The sequence below is a fragment of the Squalius cephalus genome (genome assembly GCF_949319135.1).
Source record: "Squalius cephalus genome assembly, chromosome: 3".
Lineage (NCBI taxonomy): Eukaryota > Metazoa > Chordata > Actinopteri > Cypriniformes > Leuciscidae > Squalius > Squalius cephalus.
This window is the reverse complement of record NC_137124.1, coordinates 33197305-33218643: the sequence shown is the minus strand read 5'-3', so window position 1 is coordinate 33218643 and position 21339 is coordinate 33197305. Positions and strand designations below refer to the sequence as shown.

The window sequence follows — 21339 nt, the reverse complement described above, 5'->3', positions numbered from 1 at the left end:
AACACGAAGAAAAGAAAAATAAAAACCAGAGAAAACAGTGGGAGGAAAATGTGTCTTTGTTCAGATGGGGAACACAAATTACTTGTGCTCGGAGGGGCTGAGAAAGTTTTTCCTTCAGAGAAAACAAAAGTCTAATTTATCTTCATTATTTTAAAACAAGGCAACATTCAGAAATAACTCCTTTATGGGGGCTATAACAAAAGGGTGCACAGTAGAAAACTACAAAACAAAAGAGGGAAAAATTAATTACATGGCAGGGAGACGTTCACAGTGATAAGGCTGACTGTGATGACAGAGTCTCAGAACTGTGACAAAGGACACGCTTGCATCTACGGGACAGATGCGGTTCGACTGAAAGGCCACTGATCACTCATGAAGAGAAGACACATACACATGACACCGTCCCTGCAAAGCCTTCTCAGCTGATCTGCAGAGATTGTGGGCTCTAGACTGTTAGTTACAGATCATGATGGCATTTGCATGTGTGGTTTGTGCCTGGTACTATCCCGGTGGTTCCCAAACCCTTTTTAATGGGACCCCTTTTTTCAAGTCAGAAACAAAAAGACACAACTTTTCCAAATACATCCGTCAGCCTAAAGTGTACTCGGGTACTGTATGCTCAGCTCACGCAAAGACCTTGCATTTTTTTCACTAATTAGTTAGTCTACAAAGTGGCAACCCTGAACAGGGCCTTTTATTCACATTTGAAAAAGAAACAGAATATTTGGAAGAACAGCAACAAACTACTGGAGATAACAATAGACAACAATAAACACCCCTGACTAGAGCTTGCGTGAGGTGAATAAATCAGGAACTCTAGTTTGAAAGAGTACAAATACATTTTTATTGGTAATAAATTTAGAAGTTATTCAGGCAGTGAATAAAGATAAATATAGTCTGCATGTGTCAACCACATGTGTTTGCTCCAAAGACGGTATTCAGTATACCAAGATAGTGCACTTATATTATGGGGGAAAGTGCAATATGTGAAATATGGTGAAATAAGTCCCGCCATCTATGCAAAAGAGTCCAATTGGTAAAAACAGTCAGTGTCCTGAGACGCGCACTTAAGACTCAGCATGTGAATAGACATGTGAATACTAAAGTTTTTAATGCTATTTAAGCATTTATAGGACAGATGTTTTATTACTGATCTTGTTTGGCAGTAAGTTGATATTTTTGTATTTCTACGGTGGCTGAGAGAGCTCAACGCGCTGTAACTGAAGAAAACACATGCAAATAGAAAAACAGCCACAAATTAAGAAAACATCTTCATCAGTTTCACAATGTGTGCTCCAAATATTCACAACACAACCAAATACAGAAAAGCACTGCAAAAGTTCACAACACAACCAAATACAGAAACGCGCTGTAAATAGTCCAGAGCACAACGGAAACGTTTCCAGGTGACCCCAATAAGTGACCAACCCAGCTGGGGCATGCTTATTGCTTGCGATTATCCCTATGCCCTACTCCCTTCTAAGGGCAGACGACAGAGCCCTTGAAGTGGGGACTTTGGAGTGAGCAGGGCACTAGTGTGCCATTATGTAGCTGTTTGGAATAGACTTGCTGAAGGGAGCAATGAAAGACAACGTAATTTTCTCATTATTTTCACCTGGGATGTTCCCATGACAACGCAGCAGGCATCCATCAGCTGAATAGCTGTTATTACAAGAAATATCTTATTATTGCTGTTAACATAACTGTTGCAAATAACTATAGCCTACATTTTATAAAAAAAATAAAATAAAAAAAAATGCGTTATATAGGCTATCTGTGTTTGAGTGTCTCAACTTTAAAACTTTCCATCTTATCTTTGGACCATGCATTACCTAACATTTATTATGAAACTTATTTAAACATAACATGACAACATTTGTACAATGTAACTGATGTATAGATTAACATCTTTTTTATTTATATGCTTATTTTCGTTTTCAGCTCATTGTTCTTTTCTCATTAGTATTAGTACACTGTCATCAATTGTATACAATATACAAAATGTTAGCAATATGTGATGCGATCTGGGAAAACCCACCACATGGTGAAATTTTACCTATTACAGGTTTTGATATCATATGGAAGCTGGTATCAAGCCCTTTCCAAATCTGTTTTTATTTTTATCATAGCTTGTTGGTAGCAAAAATTATGTTTATCTGAAGTCGGCCGATCGCTATGATTTTCTGGAACGGAATTTTGAGAAAAACAGGTTTAATTAACTGTCACCGTCGAGACGCTTCTTGTCCATCTCGCGACTGTTATAAAACTGCGTGACGTTATAGTTTAAACAGGATTGCCGCGAAATCCGCACTATACACATTCACTGTACATGTATGTGGTTTATTTTAAAGGTAAACGATCTTTGTAGTGTTAAGAGACGGACAGGTGTATGGGATATACGGCGATTGTTTTTGTTTTTTTCACCTCTGCCGGGTGTTAGAGAAATGGTCGCATAGAATGCATTAGAGAAAGAGAGTATTTTCAGCTTGACACTATACATCAGAGGTGGGAGTAAGTCACACATGTGCAAGTCACAAGTAAGTCTCAAGTCTTAACCTTCAAGTCTCAAGCAAGTCCAAGTCAATTTTGTGAAAAGCAAGTCAAGTCAAGTCAAGTCACTGCTTTATGTCAAGCAAGTCAAGTCAAGTCGTAGCTTGGGTCACAAGTCACGGCAAGTCATACAAACGTTTGATGATTTCACAGAATTTATATATTAAAATAAGTTAAAACTACAGAAGTTGTGGACTATGGTTTTATTTGCAACATTTTTTTAAATATGCATTTCCACATACAGCTGAGTGGTTAAAAATCTAAAAAAGAAATAAAATTTCAAACTACATAGCCTAAAATGTAAATGTAACTGAAATTAGGCCAACATTAAAGCATGAAAAATAAATATGCCTCAAACATTGCAGTAGACCATTAAAAGATATTAAACAATTCACAATTCAAGTATAATGGTTCCTATGCCACCAAATGGCATTCTTCAAACTGGCATCCCCTTTATGGAACATGAACACATCCTTAACAACAAGTTAGATCTTTCCTTTTTAACAAAAGAATAACAAGAAAAAAACAGTAATAATTGAACTGACACAAAACTTAAACCTGTCAATCAGGTGGATTGACTATTGTACATTATTAATCTGTGCGAGTGAGTGATTTATTAATATTTGTGAATGATGTGTGTGCATGTGTATGAGTGAAAGGTGTATTGTTTGCATGTCCATGGTTGTGTTTGACTTTCTCTGTGTGTGTGTGTGTGTGTGTGTGTGTGTGTGTGAGAGAGAGAGAGAGAGGTGATTTGATTGAGTGTGATTGATTCATTAATATTTGTGAGTGAATGTGTGTGCGTGTGTATGAGTGAAGAGTGTATTGTTTGTTTGCATGTGTGCATGGTTGTGCTTGCAAGTTTGAATTTTTGTTTTGTTTATTTGTGTATGCATGGTTCGGTTCGAAAGTCTGTATGTTTTTTTTTTCTATGTGTGTAGGTGTCTTTTTACAATCTTTTATGTGCATCCCCAAAAACTATCCAATTATTAGACACTGTACACATGCTATTATGCTATTAAAGGACAACTCCGGCGCAAAATGAACCTGGGGTGTAATAACACATGGGAACCGAGTCGACCGTTCTCTGGGATTTGTTTTCATGATAATCGAATGTAAAGAGTTTTATCTCTAAAAACTGATTAGCTTATAACGCTAGTATATGGGGCATAGAGTAAGTAAAAAGAAATGGCTAGTTAATACCACTAACAAGGCTCAAAATAGCCCCACACTAACACGGTAGCATAATGAGGGTGCTTGGTGGTATTAACTAGCGATTTCTTTTTACTTACTCTATGCCCTATATACTAGCGTTATAAGCTAATCAGTTTTTAGAGATAAAACTCTTTACATTCGATTATCATGAAAACAAATCCCAGAGAACAATAGACTCTGTACCAATGTGTTATTAATTATTATTAAATTACAGTTACATTTTTTTTATATTTCTTTTAAAAATCATTAATCCAAGGCACTCGAATATTATTAAAAATTTATAGAAAGCCTTTATTTCATCATGGCTTTAATATTTTAAAATCAGGTGACAAGTAGCTACTTGCACACCTATGCGTTGCGGCTAATGAGCCTTCGTCAGGGTGTGTGACCTTAAGCCCCTTTCACACAGAGATTCCGGAAAATACACGGATAAAGTGACCCTAGATTTGACTCGGGTTAGTTTGATTTAGGTTCATTCACACTGCCAGTGATTTTCCGGAATAAGAGAGTGCGTTCACACACAACCCGTAAAAATCCCGTAAAGACACATGACATCGATGTGACTTTATTGTCTCAGCAGCGTCTTAAGTTTGCTTATGAGCTGCGATTTCTCTCTCGAGAAACCATGCTTGTGCATTTTTTCCCTCTCTGATTCGATCATAAACTTGCGCATTACATACCGTTTCACAGCAGGCGAACGATCCCGCGCTTCAGCGTCATCACTACGACACGCGGCTTTTGTTCACACAGCGCGTGTTCCTGCTGCGTCACGTGATTGTTGCGTGCGTTCAAATACAGATATTTATTTTTAAAAAGACAAGTTATTTCGAGTCATTTACCTCAAGTCCGAGTCAAGTCTCAAGTCATGAATATCAAGTCAAAGTCAAGTCAAGTCTTTTATTAATATTTGTCAAGCAAGTCTCAAGTCCTAAAATTTGCGACTTAAGTCTGACTCGAGTCAAGTCATTGACTCGAGTCCCCCATCTCTGCTATACATCGCTGTTTTTCTGCACTAAACAAGGGAATTTTGCCAAGATATTTTTAGAGATAAGAGAAAAGATGTTATAGAATAATAATTTAATGGAAAAAAAAATTGACAAAAAAAATGACATTCAAACTATTTTGGAATTTACTGAAATCGGCCCAGCGCGACATCCGACGGGTTTTCCCAGATCGCATCACATATGTTCAAAGTTGTATGTCATAAACATGTCATCTCTGTATGTTTTGCACAAAAACTAATAATAATAATAAAATAAAATAAAAGTAGACTTTGAGCTGTAAGCACGTCCCAGCTGGGTTCGTCGCTTAATTGGGGTCCCCTGGAAACATTTCCGTTGTGGTCTGTGCAATTTGCAGCATGTTTCTGTATTTGGTTGTGTTGTGAGTATTTGGAGCACACATGTGTTGTGAAACTGATGAAGAGGTTTTCTTAATTTGCATGTGTTTTCTTCAGTTGCAGCGCACTGAGCTCTCTCGGCCACCGTATATTTCCCCATTCAAGTAGATAGGAGTTGGTCATGCATGTCTGAAATAGCCCACAGGCGTTGTAAATATGGCCACAGAGTGAACTGACTTTGGGCTTAGCAGTATGTACAATGTACAGATGGTAGAACCATCTATTGTTCCTTTTTTGGTTGACAATGGTCAGCTTTTTCATGTTTCTGTGTTCAGACTGAATTATTTGATTTCAACAACAAGTGAAATACAGAAAACCGACACTCACATGGGATCACAGCAATTAGCAAACGACAACAATCCAACGAACCAATCAATTCCAGATGGACAAAGTCAAGTCCAGCCTTACATAGTCTATTCTTCTAGCCTGGTTAAAACCAGACCATTCTCAGTAGTAACTGAGTTATGGTCTGGCAAAGCTCCATAGACAAATCATTTCCAAAGGGGCGTCACCAACGGACGTCGCTCAAATGCCTCGTCAAGAGCGATCGTCATCGTGTAAAGCTGCGTCCCAATTCGCCTAAGTTACACTACGCCATAAAAATATGTACTCTTTTTGTGAAGAAAAGGTATTTACTTTTGAATGTGTAGCAAAAAAGTAGGCAAGCTTTGGGAAATACTACTTCGTCATCTTTATCGGACGGATCTGTCGCGTGCATCCTGTCACGTAAACTGCCCTGTCAATCATCTCGTCACAGTTAAAATCCTCTATTAAATCTAATTTAATTTCCCACCGTTTCGGAGAGAAATGTAGTAGCACGTTCATCTGCCAGTGGGTCTTTCATGGAGACTGTCCTCATGTGTTTGCAATTTGAATATAATAATGCATTTAAAAGTTGAACGGACGTCGCCCAAATGCCTCTGGGCGCAATTGGATAGACCTAAAACCAATCAGAGCGATCGTCATTGTGTAAAGCCCGCCTCAACGTTTCTGATTGGTGCCACGATATTTAGGCCATGGAAATGGGCTTGAATGAGCTCTTCGCCAGACTACTTCTCGAGCAAATCTGAATTTGCCGGAAGTTGTCTGGGTTTTCCCAGGCTACTATTCTTCCCTATTATGATGTATATCTGAGTGAAATGGCTTTTTGAAGGAAAAAAACAAAAAACACAATTTCCATTTCATGGCGAAGATGAAGTAAGAGACTGTTGATTACAGAAACACTTAAAATTCATTCAGCATCAATGCAAATCATTTTTTTAAATCTAATTACAATTTAAATGTAATTTAAATGAGTGTTATATATCCTGCTATTTCAGAATATTGCATTATTAACTGGGATCTTTCCAGCTTTGCACTGGCTTAATAGTGCCCTAGTCTTTGAAGCTCCAAAACAAAACAAAAACAAAAAAACAAAAAACCTTTATAAATTATATTCACTGACTTCCGGCAACGGCCATACACGTGTTCACGAGAGAGTCGAGTTCTGGTGGAAGGGTGACCTCTGACCCAACATGATGTAGGACATAGGCGTATCGTAAGTTTAGGTGAGAAATGACGAACACGAAAGAGGATAGAGCAAAACAAAATGCCGGTCATGAATTAGACATCTAAAACGAGTAGCTTTAAAGAAAAACATTGGAAGATTTCGATATAAGAGAAGAGGTGCTACGTCCTACATTGGGTCAGAGGTCACCTTTCCACTGGAACGACTCTCTCGTGAATGCGTGTACGGCCGTTGCAAAAGACAAAGATTGTAATGTTTTAAATATGGATATTTTTCTTACAAAAACCCATCGCTTCGCTTCGGAAGGCATTAATTAACCCATTGGAGTCGTGTGGATTACTTTAATGATAGACGGTGGCTTTTTTTTGGAGCTTCAAAAACTCAGGCACTATTCAATGCCATTACAAAGCTGGGATGAGGCAGGATGTTATTTAATATAACTCAGATTGTGTTCGGCTGAAAGAAGAAAGACATATACACCTAGAATGGCTTGAGGCAGAGTAAATTATGGGAATATTTTAATTTTGGGGTGAACTATTCTTTTAACAACAAGCTAAAGCCGGGGTAGAGCAAAACAATCGGGATCTAGACTAAATATCCCATTTATTTTCTCCACAGAGACAATGATAGCATATACATCCTCAAGACAGATGTACCATGAGCTCTGAGGTTGTTAAGTGATAGTGCATGTTCAATTTGCATACAATACTCATAATTCTTAAGATTATGCCAAGAGCAAAGATAGCAGATTTCAAATGGCATACTTCTAGCCATTGAGATGAATGCGAATGCTGACGAATAGCTTTCTCATGCTATTTTAAACCTTTTTGGAGTCAAGTCTTCTGTGTGCTTCGCGTAAGGAGTGTTATAATAACACAGAGTCTCTGCCTATGTACAGCATTCCAAATCAAACACTCCTGAGGATGTTGCCTATGTAGGCAGTCAACAGTAAGGCAGCTCACTAGGTTTTGAAGCACAGCACCTGTCACTCTACACTACACAGCTGTCTAATAAAAAGGGAAATCGCATGCATAAAAGCGAAGAAATAGGAACTTTTAACCATTTACTATAAAATCATACGTAGTGTCTAGTGTGTTGCTTTTAGCTCAAGATAAATCAAAAGATAGCCTGACAGCGATACTTTCACAGTTGTAGTTGTTCGCCCTCCCTCTTCACATTATGCCACAGTATGTGGTTTATTGTGCAGTAAGTTCCAATCATGGTTAAAGGAGTCTGATACTGCCACTCTCCTCGATACGCTTTTCATGCTCACCCTCCCTTCTAGGCAGAAGATGATCTCTGGTAATCTGCATATAAAACAGTGCAGACTTTGGCAAGCCAAGCACAGACAGAAGTGTGAAGTGATCCCGCTTAACTCTTTCATCTGATGGTTAATTAGCATGTAGAAGCGGCTTAATGCCACAGCGTCAGCCAAGGGAACTCACCCACTAATCCCTGACACAAATCGCATTTTCTTCAGGGAGAGATCACCTGTGTCACTGCAGATCAAATGTCTCACTCTTTCTCACACATATGAACTTGACTATGAGCAAGTGTTTTTTTCGCCCGCTACTTGCAGTAAGAATGGTGTCATTGATGAAACCCTCTGTTGCCAACCGCTGGAGTCTCTCCAGCAGCTAATGTCTAATTCATGACGTCCATTTTAAACCGGCCCAGTTCCAAACACAGGTACATGCTGCCTTACGGCTGCAAATCTTATAGAATGAATAGAGCATTCACTGCAGCTTTTTATTTATGACCTTCACAATTCGTAATGGAGTGAAATAGAGTGGAGTGGAAAGACATTGTATAATAGTTTGATCCAGAAATTGGCATTTTTATGGATGTGAAGTGCCACTTTTCCTTTTTAACCCCCTACGAAATATAATATACTGTGATTTCTCAGGTGCAGATGCTAGATTCTATTTCCCAGCATGCCTGGTATCATGAATATGCAAATCAGTGACTCATTGTTTTAGTTTTTTACCGCTTACCAAATTATGTGCATGGTGTTGTCATGTTTGTCGTTGTCTTTGGGTTATGTGTCATGTGGCGTTAACTTGTGGTGTAAAAGACATTTTATCTTAAAGTGCGATTGCTTTGTACAAGAAACATTAAGGACCACGCATGACAGACATGTGCGTGTAGCAGTTATTATAAAGCGGCTTGCAGAAACATCTCAGTTATTTGAATTATTATTCAACGTGTAAAAAAAAAAAAAAAAAAAAAAAAGAGAACAAGCTCCATCTCAAAAAGCTTATACAGCGCATAGCATAAAGCTAAATAAAAACAGATTGTGTGATGATGAGGAAGGATTACTGCAGAAGAAATTTGGCATGCAGATGAGAGAGACTTCAGCACTTCTAATATAAACAAATAAATAAATTGAAAACGTATAATATTAATCTCTCACTCTTATCCGTGCCAGTGATTGAATACCCCTCACTATGCCAATGGTGGCTCGTGAGGGTGGTCTAAAGCCTGGAACACACCAAGCCGACGCCGACAAACTAGCGCTGATGAAAGCCGACTGTTCAGTTCAGTTCAAATTTATTTATATAGCACGTTTAAAAACAACCATAGTTGACCAAAGTGCTTAACAAGGTCCAAAATCAAAGAGATAATATACACAAACAATACACAATCTACAATACAAAATAATCACCATTAGAAAAAGGTCAAGATATCAAAGCTCAACTTGAATTGAAAGCCACTGCATAGTAATGGGTCTTAAGAAAGGACTTGAATGTTTCAATGGTCCGAGCTTTTCTTACATTGATAGGTAGACTATTCCAGAGGTTTGGAGCAGCCACTGCAAAGGCTCAGTCACCTTTGTTTTTTAACCTGGATCTGGGCACATCGAGGAGCATCTGATTGGAAGACCTCAGTGCTTTGACAGATGTGTGGACATGTAAAAGCTCCGATAAATAAGAAGGCGACAACCCATTTAAGATTTTGAAAACTATTAATACAATTTTAAATTCAATCCTGAAACAAACAGGAAGCCAGTGATGCGTGGCCAAAACCGGTGTAATATGGTCGCACTTTTTGGTCCCGGTTAAAAGTCGAGCTGCTGCATTATGGACTAACTGTAACCGACGAAGGGATGACTGATCCAATCCAACATACAAAGAGTTACAGTAGTCTAAACGGGATGTAATGAATGCATGTATGACTCTTTCAAAGTCTTTTCGTAGCAGGTAGGGCTTGACCTTAGCCAAAAGTCTCAGCCGGAAGAAGCTAGTTTTAACAACAGAACTAATCTGTTTATCAAATTTAAAAGCACTGTCAAAAATCACACCCAAATTCTTGGTAAAAGGTCGAATATGGGAACCTTAAGTACCAAGAGCATCTACACAGGCACTAATATGTATGTACCGCACGACCAAACACAACAATTTCAGTCGTCTTATCATTCTGATCCAACCAAATTTTGAGATCACTCAAGCAGTTCAACAAAGGCTAGACAGTGTTTTTTACAGGCAAATAGATTTGTACATTTGTCTGCAAAACAGTGGAAAGAAATGTTATGTTTTTTAAAAATGGACCCCAAGGGCAGCACGTACAGAGAAAAGAGCATGGGTCCCAAAATGGAACCTTGGGGTACCCCACATGAAAGAGGGGCAGCAGATGAAGAACAATTCCCAAGGTGGACAGCAAAACTCCTATCTGACAAATAAGATTCAAACCATTTTAGGGCTATGCCCGTAATACCAACACTTTGTTTGAGTCGGGATAAGAGGATAGAGTGGTTGACAGTGTCAAAGGCAGAAGTCAAATCTAAGAGCACTAAAACAGCAGATTTTCCTGAGTCAACCGCTAAGAGAAGGTCGTTATAGACTCTTAGAAGGGCAGTTTCAGTACTGTGGTGGGGTTTAAAACCAGACTGGAACTTTTCATAAATACTAAAATCATCTAAAAATTATTGAAGTTGATTAAAAACTACCTTCTCCAAGACTTTAGATAAAAAGGGAAGTTTAGAAATAGGTCTAAAATTAGACAAAACTGAAGGATCCAGATTTTTCTTTTTTAAGAGTGGTTGCACAACAGCATGTTTAAAAGAAGCTGGAACACACCCTGAGCTGAGAGATGCGTTAACCAAAGATAAAATACTGGACCCAACAGTGTTAAAGACATCTTTAAGTAAGCGGGCAGGGATACTGTCCAACCGGCAGTTTGCAGGGCGAAGCTGCTTAACTACGTCAGAGTGAACGTGTAATGTAACTGGCTCAAACTGCTGGAAGACAGCTGGGCATAAAGGAGGAACAGAGGGGTCACTAGTAAAAGCAGGGGATGAAAAGCTCAGACCAGCAATTTTATCTATGAAGTGTTTCAGGAAGTTTTCACACAACAATGTGGATGGCACAGCACAGTCAGTTTCACAAGGGTTAACAAGAGAGTTAAACATTTTAAAAAGAACCTGAGACCTCTGGGTGTTATTAGCAACCAGATGAGATAAAAAAAAATTGTTTTAGCAGATTTAAACTGCTCCCTGGTATTTATATAATGTGACCCTTTAAAATTTGAAATCACACTTGAAGTTGAAGAAATCAAACTCTCACGTCTGAGAGAGCGGGTATGGTCATTTAGCCAAGGTTCTGTTATCGCTTTAGTGCGTTTCTCCCTCAGTGGAGAAACAGAGTCAAGTATCTCAGTACAAGTAGAGTCAAAGAGGTTGGTGAGTTCCTCCACATTAAGATTACAAACTTCAAGATTGTACAGCACTGAGTCTTTAAAGGCAGTTTGATCCTCACTGGCTGGAGGCGCCGCGCGATCTAGCGGGCGGAGGTTCGAAAAGTCCACACCACCTCGGTGGATCCGAGCCCGCACGGGAGAAGATGGTGCCGTCAGCAGGTGGGCCTCGGAAATAACCCGTGAGCCAGGGAAAACGAGACGGAGCCAGCGGTCTCTCATCCCCAGTAAGCGCCCGGCAGCAGGAACGTAGCGTCCATCAGGACACGTCACACAGGTGGACGCCAGGTAAGCCTTGAATCTGGCCAGCACACCTCCGCGTTTTCCCCGTCGCCTGTAACGTTTCTTACAGGGAAGAACAACAGGTGAACGGCGCAGGTGCTCAGGTATATCCGAGCAAAGGAGGAAGCCTTGAGGTCCAGCGGTCTCCCAAATCATGTCTTTCAGACAATATGTCAGCAGATATTCGAATGTTGAAAAGTGTGTGGCGATCATAAACGAGCAAAGCAGAGACATCTTGACAGTATGTACAGATAAATAGAGCGATAGCAAACAGCAAACTAAGCAGACAAGACAGAGACAGACGGCTAGCCATGCACACCGGCGCCATCTTCGACTCAGTGACAAAAGTGACTGTGTTCTCAGTGACTGTGTTGTCGCCTCGCGTCGCCTGCGAAAAAAGCTGCACTTGAACACACCGAGAGAACTACAGCGGACTGTCAGGTAGAATGCGTGTTCTGGGCCTGCGTGTAAATGAGACAAACTGTCTATTTCTGAAGATATATTCATCTATGTTCGTCATTCAAAAATGGAAACCGACGCTGCAGGCTGCAGATACACAAACCATAAACAAAGCAGTACGTGCTTAACGTTTTGAATATCAATCCTGCTAAACACTTTCTTTATTCCACTCCGCTCGTGTTAATATTGAAATAATCGTCAAGGAACACTCAGGTAAGATGACGTAACATTAGAACAGCCTTCTATCTGTATCGTTTTGACTTCTTTGCTCGCTGTTTTGCTATTATTCTCGTGCATTGACTCGATCACTAAGCTGAACAGCCAATCAGAGTCCCTCTTTCACCGACGGCTCGACGCCGATTCAACATGTCGAATCGGCCAGAAAAAAGCTGACGAGGACCAATTTCTGCCGACGGTGGGGAACACACTGAGAAAGCTTAGTCGGCCGACGCACAAAAACGGCTGACCGTCGGCTTGGTGTGTTCCAGGCTTAAGGTTTCAGACCCCAGGTTCGATGGTTGTCTGCGAGTGTTTGCTTGCAGTGTGTAAGAGGAAGATTACTGCTGTTTTACCTGATCCACTCCATTAGCTCCACAGTGTCTGGGTCATAAAACTCTCTCAGTTCAGAAATCTCCTCCATCATTCTGGGCCAGAACTGTCAACAGAAAGAGAGCTCGATTGAGATGGAGTGAAAGTGTGAGACTGCTGTAATGGGAATGACTCACAATAATCAATGATCAACAAAACAGCACAATAATCAAACATCCATATACACAAATTTGCACAATTCATATCTGAAAGCATGGCAGAATCCAAACTCTCCTAAACAACACACACAGTGGGATACGAATTCCATTTGTGTGCATTTGGATTCCTGCGTGACTATTTATGGTGTACAGCCACCCAGGCAGCTTAGCAATTTATGCAAATAGATACATGACAGCATAGTTGAAAATGTCTTACCTTGTAATAAAGAAACGCCAGAATTACAATTGGAACAGAGTACCTGATCAGTCTCATCTGTGGAAACAGGTTAATAACATAAATGGATCAATATCTACATAAATAGGAAGAAACAGGATGTAATTGTTTAGGCTTGAGGGCTGTAACTACATTGCCACCTAGTGGGGAAATTAAATTTTCAGTTGCGTGGACAAGGGAATATTTATGCAGGCGAAAGAAAATCATGCCTCACTGAAACTCAATATCAGTTTATAGCATTGAGCATTATAGCTTCCCAATTATACATGCATAGTGTATCTTGGGCTTCTATAAACATGCAATGGATTCAATTACAGACCCATGTATTTTGCTATTGCTTGTATTGAATATAGGGGAGAGGGGGTAGACTAGGCAAACTGTATTACCCCCCTTAAGGCATACGAGGAAAAAGTGAGCAGTATTTTATGCTAAAATGATTTAGAATGCAGTCTCATGTAAATTATGAACATGTATAAAACGTAAAATACATTTATTTTCATATAAATATGTTGGTAAATTACCTATACATAAAACAATGTAATTTGTCAGCTAAAGACTAGCCATGAATTATTAAATGAAGCATTTTTTTTTCCCAAAATGGCAGCAGTGGGGCAAAGTGTATCATATGCTTTGGGGTAAAACACTAAGTCAGCAGTGAGCTTTCCAGCCAAAACAAGAAACACTATAATAAAATTCTGAAAATTGCTGCACTACATTTAAATAATCTGAAAGTTCTCTCTCTCTCTCTCTCTCTCTCTCTCTCTCTCTCTCTCTCTCTCTCTCTCTCTCTCTCTCTCTCTCTCTCTCTCTCTCTCTCTCTCTAATAAGAAGAAATGTTTCTTGAACAGCAAATCAGCATATCAGAATGATTTCTGAAGGATCATGTGACACTGAAGACTGGAGTAATGATGCTGAAAAATCAGCTTTTTCATTACAGGAATAAATTACATTTTAAAGTATATTAAAATAGAAAAGTTATTTTAAATTGAAATAATATTATTATTAATTAACAAAAAAAAATTTTTTTGTATTTCTGATCAAATAATGGCAGCCTTGACGAGCATTAAAAAAAATCGAAACTCTTGAACGCTGGTGTATAAATGTCCCAGTATCATTTGCTGTGTGTGTGTGTGTGTGTTTGTGTGTGTGTTCATGTTTTTCTATCCTGGTGGGGACTTCAACCTGAATGCACACAGACTCATGGGGACTCGTGTCACAGTGTGTGTGTGTGTGTGTGTGTGTGTGTGTGTGTGTGTGTGTGTGTGTGTGTGTGTGTGTGTGTGTGTGTGTGTGTGTGTGTGTGTGTGTGTGTGTGTGTGTGTGTGTGTGTGTGTGTGTGTGTGTGTGTGTGTGTGTGTGTGTGTGTGTGTGTGTGTGTGTGTGTGTCAGATCTCAGTATCTCACCGTGGTTTTTGTGTTGCAGTGGAGGACTCTCAGATACAACGTCCACACCTCCTTTCCACACACCCCAAAGGCAGTGAATGCACACATATGGCCAGTCCACAAATATTTCATTCTGCCAGCAGCAAAGATAGAAATCTATTGGTGCTTTCTAAAGCTCAGACAACACATTGCAAACACGAAAGACTGAAATAGCATTCATTTTCAACTCTATTACTATTCTGACACCAAACTAAACTTTATGAAACGATATCGCAATGTTTAACCATAACTCATTCATCATTAAAATTCCGAATGAACTATCAAACGGACTAATAAGATGAATAAGATCACAAAGCAGAAGCGGTGCAGGGGACAGGGAATTAAAGTGGTAGCGGAGAAGAGGGTGAAATTGAGATGCACCATAGCGGCAGCAGCAGGGAATGAAATTACAGACGGCGCAGTGAGGAAAATACAGAAGGAAAATATTTGCATTGAGGGAAAGAGATACGTGCTATGAAAGCAACAAAACTTTACAATCTTTTTCCAAGTTGTTTACCTCATAGTGGAAAAGGCGAGCAGGCCAAAGAAGACGGTGTGCAAGAGATTGTAAGCGACGTCCGGCCGCATACTAAAGGTCCTGTCCTCGTTCTCCGCTCACTTGGCCTGACCCATTTGTGCTGGAATGAAGAATAAGGAATCAAACAAGATAGGAAAAAAAGAAATAATACAACCATGCATTAAAACCTAAAGGCAGTTAAGATCAGTGGCATTATTCTGAGTTTGTGTGTGTGTGTTTTTTTCTTTATGTACAGAAGGGTTAATAGTGTGTTTATTAGTGTGTTTGTCCTGGTAAACCCTACAAAACGTCCCCACACAGATGGCAATATCTGAAATCCTTGTCCTTGCAGGGACATTTTTTGGTCACCCATGAGGAAAACAGCTTATAAATCATACTAAGTGATGTTTTTTGAAAATGTAAAGTTTTCTGTAATGGGTAGGTTTAGTGTAAGGGGATAGAATATACAGTTTCATTATGTCTACGGAAAGTCCCCACAAATCATGAAAACACATTGTGTGTGCGTGCGTGCGTGTGTGTGTGTGTGTGTGTGTGTGTGTGTGTGGGTGGGTGGGTGGTGCAAAGCCTCTGGGTGTTTGTGGGCTCCTGTGATTCTGATAAGAAATGATAACAAAAAAGAGGGCCAAGCAGCCCTTAAAGCAACAGCAAATCAGCTTTGAACTAATAACATGCATTTAAAAGCCCTAAAAAAAAACATCTAGAGTCCAATTATTATGTAGCACATCTAATAAAGACTAATAACTATAATTATAAATTTGCATTATGACCTGTGCTCAAGGTGTTTATGAAACCATAATAACTGCTTTATTGGTCATTTTTCAGCCTATTTCTGTGCTCTAATTAGAAAAGTGAACATAACGAGAATATTTAAATTCCCAGAAACACGTCTCATTAATGTGTAGCACACATTGCAGTAGTGCACATGAGCGTTTCCTACAGAGAGAAAACGATGCAGTAGTTTTACCTGAGATTAGAGAGTGCCACCAGCAGTAGTAAGATGAACAGCACACTGAGGGTGCACAGATATGGATAGAGCAGCACAGTGCCAGCCAACCGCTCAAATGTATCCAATGGCAACAAGCCAAATGCCTCTTCGCACAGATAGAGACTGGCATCAAAGTCTCTGAAAGAAAGAGGCAGGGAGGGAATGCGGGCTGCATATGTATTATACAGATTATTGGGAGCAGCAACTCATCTGATCAACTGAAATGGCGTGATAAATATCTAGTGGATGAGCAGATTATATTGTGTTCCAGATGTTATTTTTTCACCAGAGCTGAACCCATTTAATCACAGCGGATTAATGGCTCGCTCTCGTCTCTGAGTAGATCTCACTTCTGAATAAGACACCACGATATGGCATTTGACTGATGATAAAGGCATAGATGTAGCACCACAAGAGATGACCAAAGACTTACCTCGTTGCCCCGAAGCCAAACTTGGCCTTTATGAATTTAAAGATGTGCTCATCCGATTTCAGTTGGAGTATTTTCTGTCAATTAAAATGGAGAGAGTGAAGGATGAAGTCATTCATGTGAGTGTCTCATGAGATTGGGGATGTGGGTTTTTATGAGAATGAGATATGAAGAAAGACAATGAGAGCGAACGTAAAGCTTTGTCTCAGGAGGAGCAGGTAGAGAAGCTGTACTGTATCATTAATGACGGGGTGGACGATGTAGAACACGATTCATAGCTCACCTTGGCTGAATAATTGATGGTGAAAGTTAATGTGAGGACTAGGAGTGTGTGAAGAGCCAGTTTTCCTACTCGTATAACAAAGCTGCCCGTCTTTAACCCCGTCTGAAAGCCATACACGTACACAGCAGGTATAAATAAATAAACAACAATATTTTTAGCCTCTGTTTTCAATCACAACAGAATTGGATGTTAGGAAACACAGATAAGGTTCGTACAGAAAAACAAAAGTGATAAAGTGTTTCAAGTAAACATTGTTTTAGTATAAAGCCCTATTTTGCCTGCTGTATTTAGATATTGTTTCCATCTAATGTGTTTGACCTGTAATGTAATCATGTAGCATATGGGATTATTAGGATAAAATACATTAGTGAGCCTGTAATTCTTTTTTGCACATACATACATTTTGTGCATACTGTACATACTAGAACTGTCATTGTTCTATTCCACCGCTTAAAAGTCGAAATCATAATGTTTAACTGACACTTGTTACCCATTTAAAAGAGATTGTTACCCATTATGATTTCGACTTTCAGAAATACTAAAAAATCTTTTACCTAAGTTCAATAAAAAAATAAGCAATGTTGTACCTTCTACATGCCTTATCTTTAATATATATATATACAGTACTGTGCAAAAGTCTTAGGCATTTTAATATAAGAAGCCTATACCTGCAAAGCTACCTGAAAAACTATGCGCAAGTGTACCTGGACAAAAGCGGTTTTAAACACAAAGGGTCGTTACACCATATATTGATTTGAATTAGTTAATAGAAGTTAAATCATAAATAAATTCAATTTGTGATTTTATTTTTGAAAGCATTCTCACTTTACAGCATAAAGCATACAGCTTTACAGCAAGTGCCAGTACTTTTCACAGTACTGTAGCTTTGCAGGAAGGTTTCTTCAAAAAACAAAAAAAGCATTATATTGGGGGGGGCAAAATAGTGTTTCCTTTATTTAAATTCTGTTTTGTAATTCAGAACACAATACTAGAGCTCACATCCCAGTAAGCACATGTACAGTTCATCACCGAGATCATCTGGAAAGCATTGTGTTCACTTTGATCATATTTGCGTACAAACATCTGATTAACATCTTTAAGGAGCAGATTAACATACTGCGCATTCTAAACCATAAATGTCGCAAGGACATTTGCTTAATGTCAGAACATCTGAATAAACATCTGCCAGAATATTTTAGTGACAAAATTACAGATAAGCACATTAAAAAATCTCCTTCTACATATTGAATAGAATAGATACATGAGAGTAATATATATATATATATATAGTATATATATATTTATGTGTGTGTGTGTGTGTGTGTGTGTTATCTGGGATTTCATGCGAAATACAAGATAAAAGGAGTGATGATGTGTTCTTAGAAGCACAAATAGAGGTGTTATAGCCCTACTTTTTTTTTTTTTTTACTATTTTAAAATTCATGTACTGAGATGGACACTGACCTGGAAGTGTTTGATGAAGAGAACAGACACAATGAAGCTGAGCACCAGAGAACCCAGAATCATAGAATTGCAGAACTGCAGTAACCACACCAATAACAGACTCAACACCTGCATCAGATAAAGAGAGACCACCTGCAGAGAGAAAGAAATGAATATCCAACCTCACATGAACTCCAAAAGGTGGAAGGTCTCCAATATGTGTGTTTGAGCATCACCTGTTCCGCTGTGAAGAAGTCCAGGCAATCCAAAGTAAAGATTATAAGGGCCTGCACCAGCAGGACAAACTGATTGAATTGCCATGTCAAACAGAAGCAGAAGGTGGAGACGAACACCAGCCACAGCACCACCCTCTGTGGTTGAAAGTACATGAATGCAAAATGATGTTCAACTTTAACCACCCAGACAACCAAACATACAAAACCTTGTTCTTTCTTCAGAGCTCATACAATGAGAATGTTTTCAGTGATATACCATATGTCAGGAAAGCAATTAGAGTCTGTGCTGAGAGAACATACTGAGAGAGAACAAATATGTGTTCAGCAGAGTAAATATATCATAAATACACTTGAAATTGCTAACCTCCATTTCATATTTCACAAAACTATTCCACAGCAGCAAGCAGTCAGAAACATTTATCTCAACTTACTGCCTTTTATTTTCCCTGTCTTTTCCGACGAGTTATTAGACTGGATTATATTTACTTTGCATTTGCATTTGTAATTTTTCTAAAACGTTCTCTTTCTAATTTAGAAATGACTTAACGTAAGCAATTTGTAGGTTCATTTCTGTAAACACTGAAGATTGTAAACACTGTGGCTCTGTGGTGCGATCACAACGGCCCTATCCCAAATGACACTCTTAGCCCTCAATGTCTTCCTCACAGTCCACACTTTTGTGATGTAATGCTGCTTTGACTGACAGGTAAAAGGTCCTAGCGGTCAGCTTTCCTGGAGAGTTTAGCTCCAACCCTAATCAAACACACCTGAACAAGCTAATCAAGGTCTTCAGGATCACTAGAAATGTACAGGCAAGTGAGTTTGATTAAAGTGGGAGCTAAACCCTACAGGAAAGTGGACCTTGAGGGTCAGAGTTAAGAACCCCTGACCATGGTCTTGTGGACTTACACAGGACGCATGCAATAGTCGGCAAGTGCACATGAAATGTGTCATTTGGTACAGGACCAACATCCCAACCAGCACACTGTCTCAGTGTAAATTTGGGGAAGGGTTTTCTGTAGGGTTGGGGATTGAAAATCAATTCCAATTCTGGAATCGGATACTTGTTATAAAATTAAAATTTAGATTCTGCTTATTGATTTTAAACCATTCAAGCACAAGAAGATGTGAAAGATAACTCGACTGCACTCGCACACTGTTATCTGCACAGGGCACATCCAGAGCGCGCACACAAAAAGCCACCTTTGATATAGTGCACGAATACTGAATTGAGTTCTCTTTTGTTTCTTTTTGCGCTTGAATGGACAAATACATAAAATTATGTCAAAATATCCTTGAAAACACAGTCAGCTATGTCTTAAGTGAACGTAAACAATTGAGAAAGAAAACATGTGTAACAGTATATTGGATCCGTGCATTAGGTCTTAAAGTGACAGAAGCCTAATAAACCTGCTGCCATCTGTGCCATTAATGTAAATCAAACAACAAAAGAAAAAGAAAAATCACCCATGGATCTCGCCTGAATACCTTTCGTAAACTTAATAAGGATTAATCTTTATTATATTTATAAACAAGAAAACTATGCAGAGTTATTTTACCTTTGAATTCAATTTCTGAATTTTGTTCAGTTGTATTTATGTGTGCTATTGCTAATTTGTTCATTTGTTCTTATTGCATTACTGACTGTATACTTGTCTTTAATAATGTTAGAAATTAATATTAGTTAGTCTAGTTTATTAGTTAGTTGTTTTTAGGCTGTTGATTTTTGTTCATGGTATTTAGCTGCAACATAAATTTTTGCAAAAAGACAGAATACATATGTTTGATATCTAAATGTTTGACTTTTTTTCTCCCCGTATTGGAATCGAAACTGGGAATCGATAAGCAGAATCGGAATTGGAATCGCTAAAATTCAAATGACACCAACCCTACTTCTCTGTTTTTCCAACCGATGGGAGTGAGTGTTCAGCAATTGTTTGGTGAAGCTAGTGATGCAGAAATTACACACTTCAGTGTTTGATCCATCTCACATTACAGTGATCCGGAGGCAGTAGTTCTCCAGTCAACAGAACGCTGATACTCTGTGACAGCAGTTCTCGAGAATCGGTTCCAATCAATGGTTGCAACAGTTGTCGAGTCACCAGTAAACTGAACTGAGAACAGTCTCGGACTTGATCGCATTGTAGATAACTAATGACATAGCTGCTGATACTATGAGCATGTGTGAACCAAGGACTAGCTCACATTGGACGAGTGAAATTAAAGTTTCTTTAAAATCAAACGCATAGTACAGCTAGTTATATTAAACAACATCTTATTAAAACATGCAAAAACAGTTCAGTCAAGACATGTAAATGAATTTTAACACAAAGCATTGTGTATGCAGGGTGTCTGATTGTATTTTTTTCCCTGCCGGGATGATAGCGTTACATATAAATAACGTCATTACTGTATGTGATGATGTGAAAGAACCGTTGAATACTTTTTTTCTGAACTAGAAACTAACTGTTCGAAAGAACAAATTCACTAAAAAGCATTGGACTTCCCATCAATAATGGATATCATTTGATAGTGGTTACTGAATAGACATCTAAATGTATGAGGACAGACGATTACCTGGTGAATAGGTTTTAGCTGTGGCCTTAAGTAGCAGGTTATGGCAGCCACCTGAAGAGCAAAGAAAGGTATTGACCAGTTCTCCCTTAGAGAGATGGTAAACTCCACACGTGTGGTGTCCACTCTGTACACAAATGAAGAATGCAATCAAGCACAAAGAAAAAACACAGGCACAAGAAAAACAAAGTCTGAAGGTGTAATTTTTCAATGCTACAATATGTTCTACAATTCCAGCTTAAAATGCAGAGAAGTCATTCATGAGTTTGTGATCCAAACATTGCTGCTCTTGATTGAGCTTCCATACCAACTCAAACAATAGTTTGGGGTGTGGACTATCTGT

General features: G+C 38.9%; 1 protein-coding gene across 1 annotated transcript in view; it reads right to left on the bottom strand.

The window, feature by feature from the left end:
• The window catches only part of dpy19l3 (dpy-19 like C-mannosyltransferase 3), a 56182-nt gene that overhangs the window by 23629 nt on the left and 11214 nt on the right, over positions 1-21339 (bottom strand). Inside the window, 11 exon segments of the mRNA XM_079866051.1 lie at positions 12677-12759; positions 13068-13124; positions 14490-14601; positions 15025-15117; positions 15119-15145; positions 16010-16168; positions 16464-16537; positions 16744-16845; positions 18208-18339; positions 18423-18557; positions 21000-21123. Coding sequence (XP_079722177.1) covers positions 12677-12759; positions 13068-13124; positions 14490-14601; positions 15025-15117; positions 15119-15145; positions 16010-16168; positions 16464-16537; positions 16744-16845; positions 18208-18339; positions 18423-18557; positions 21000-21123 — 1098 coding nt within the window.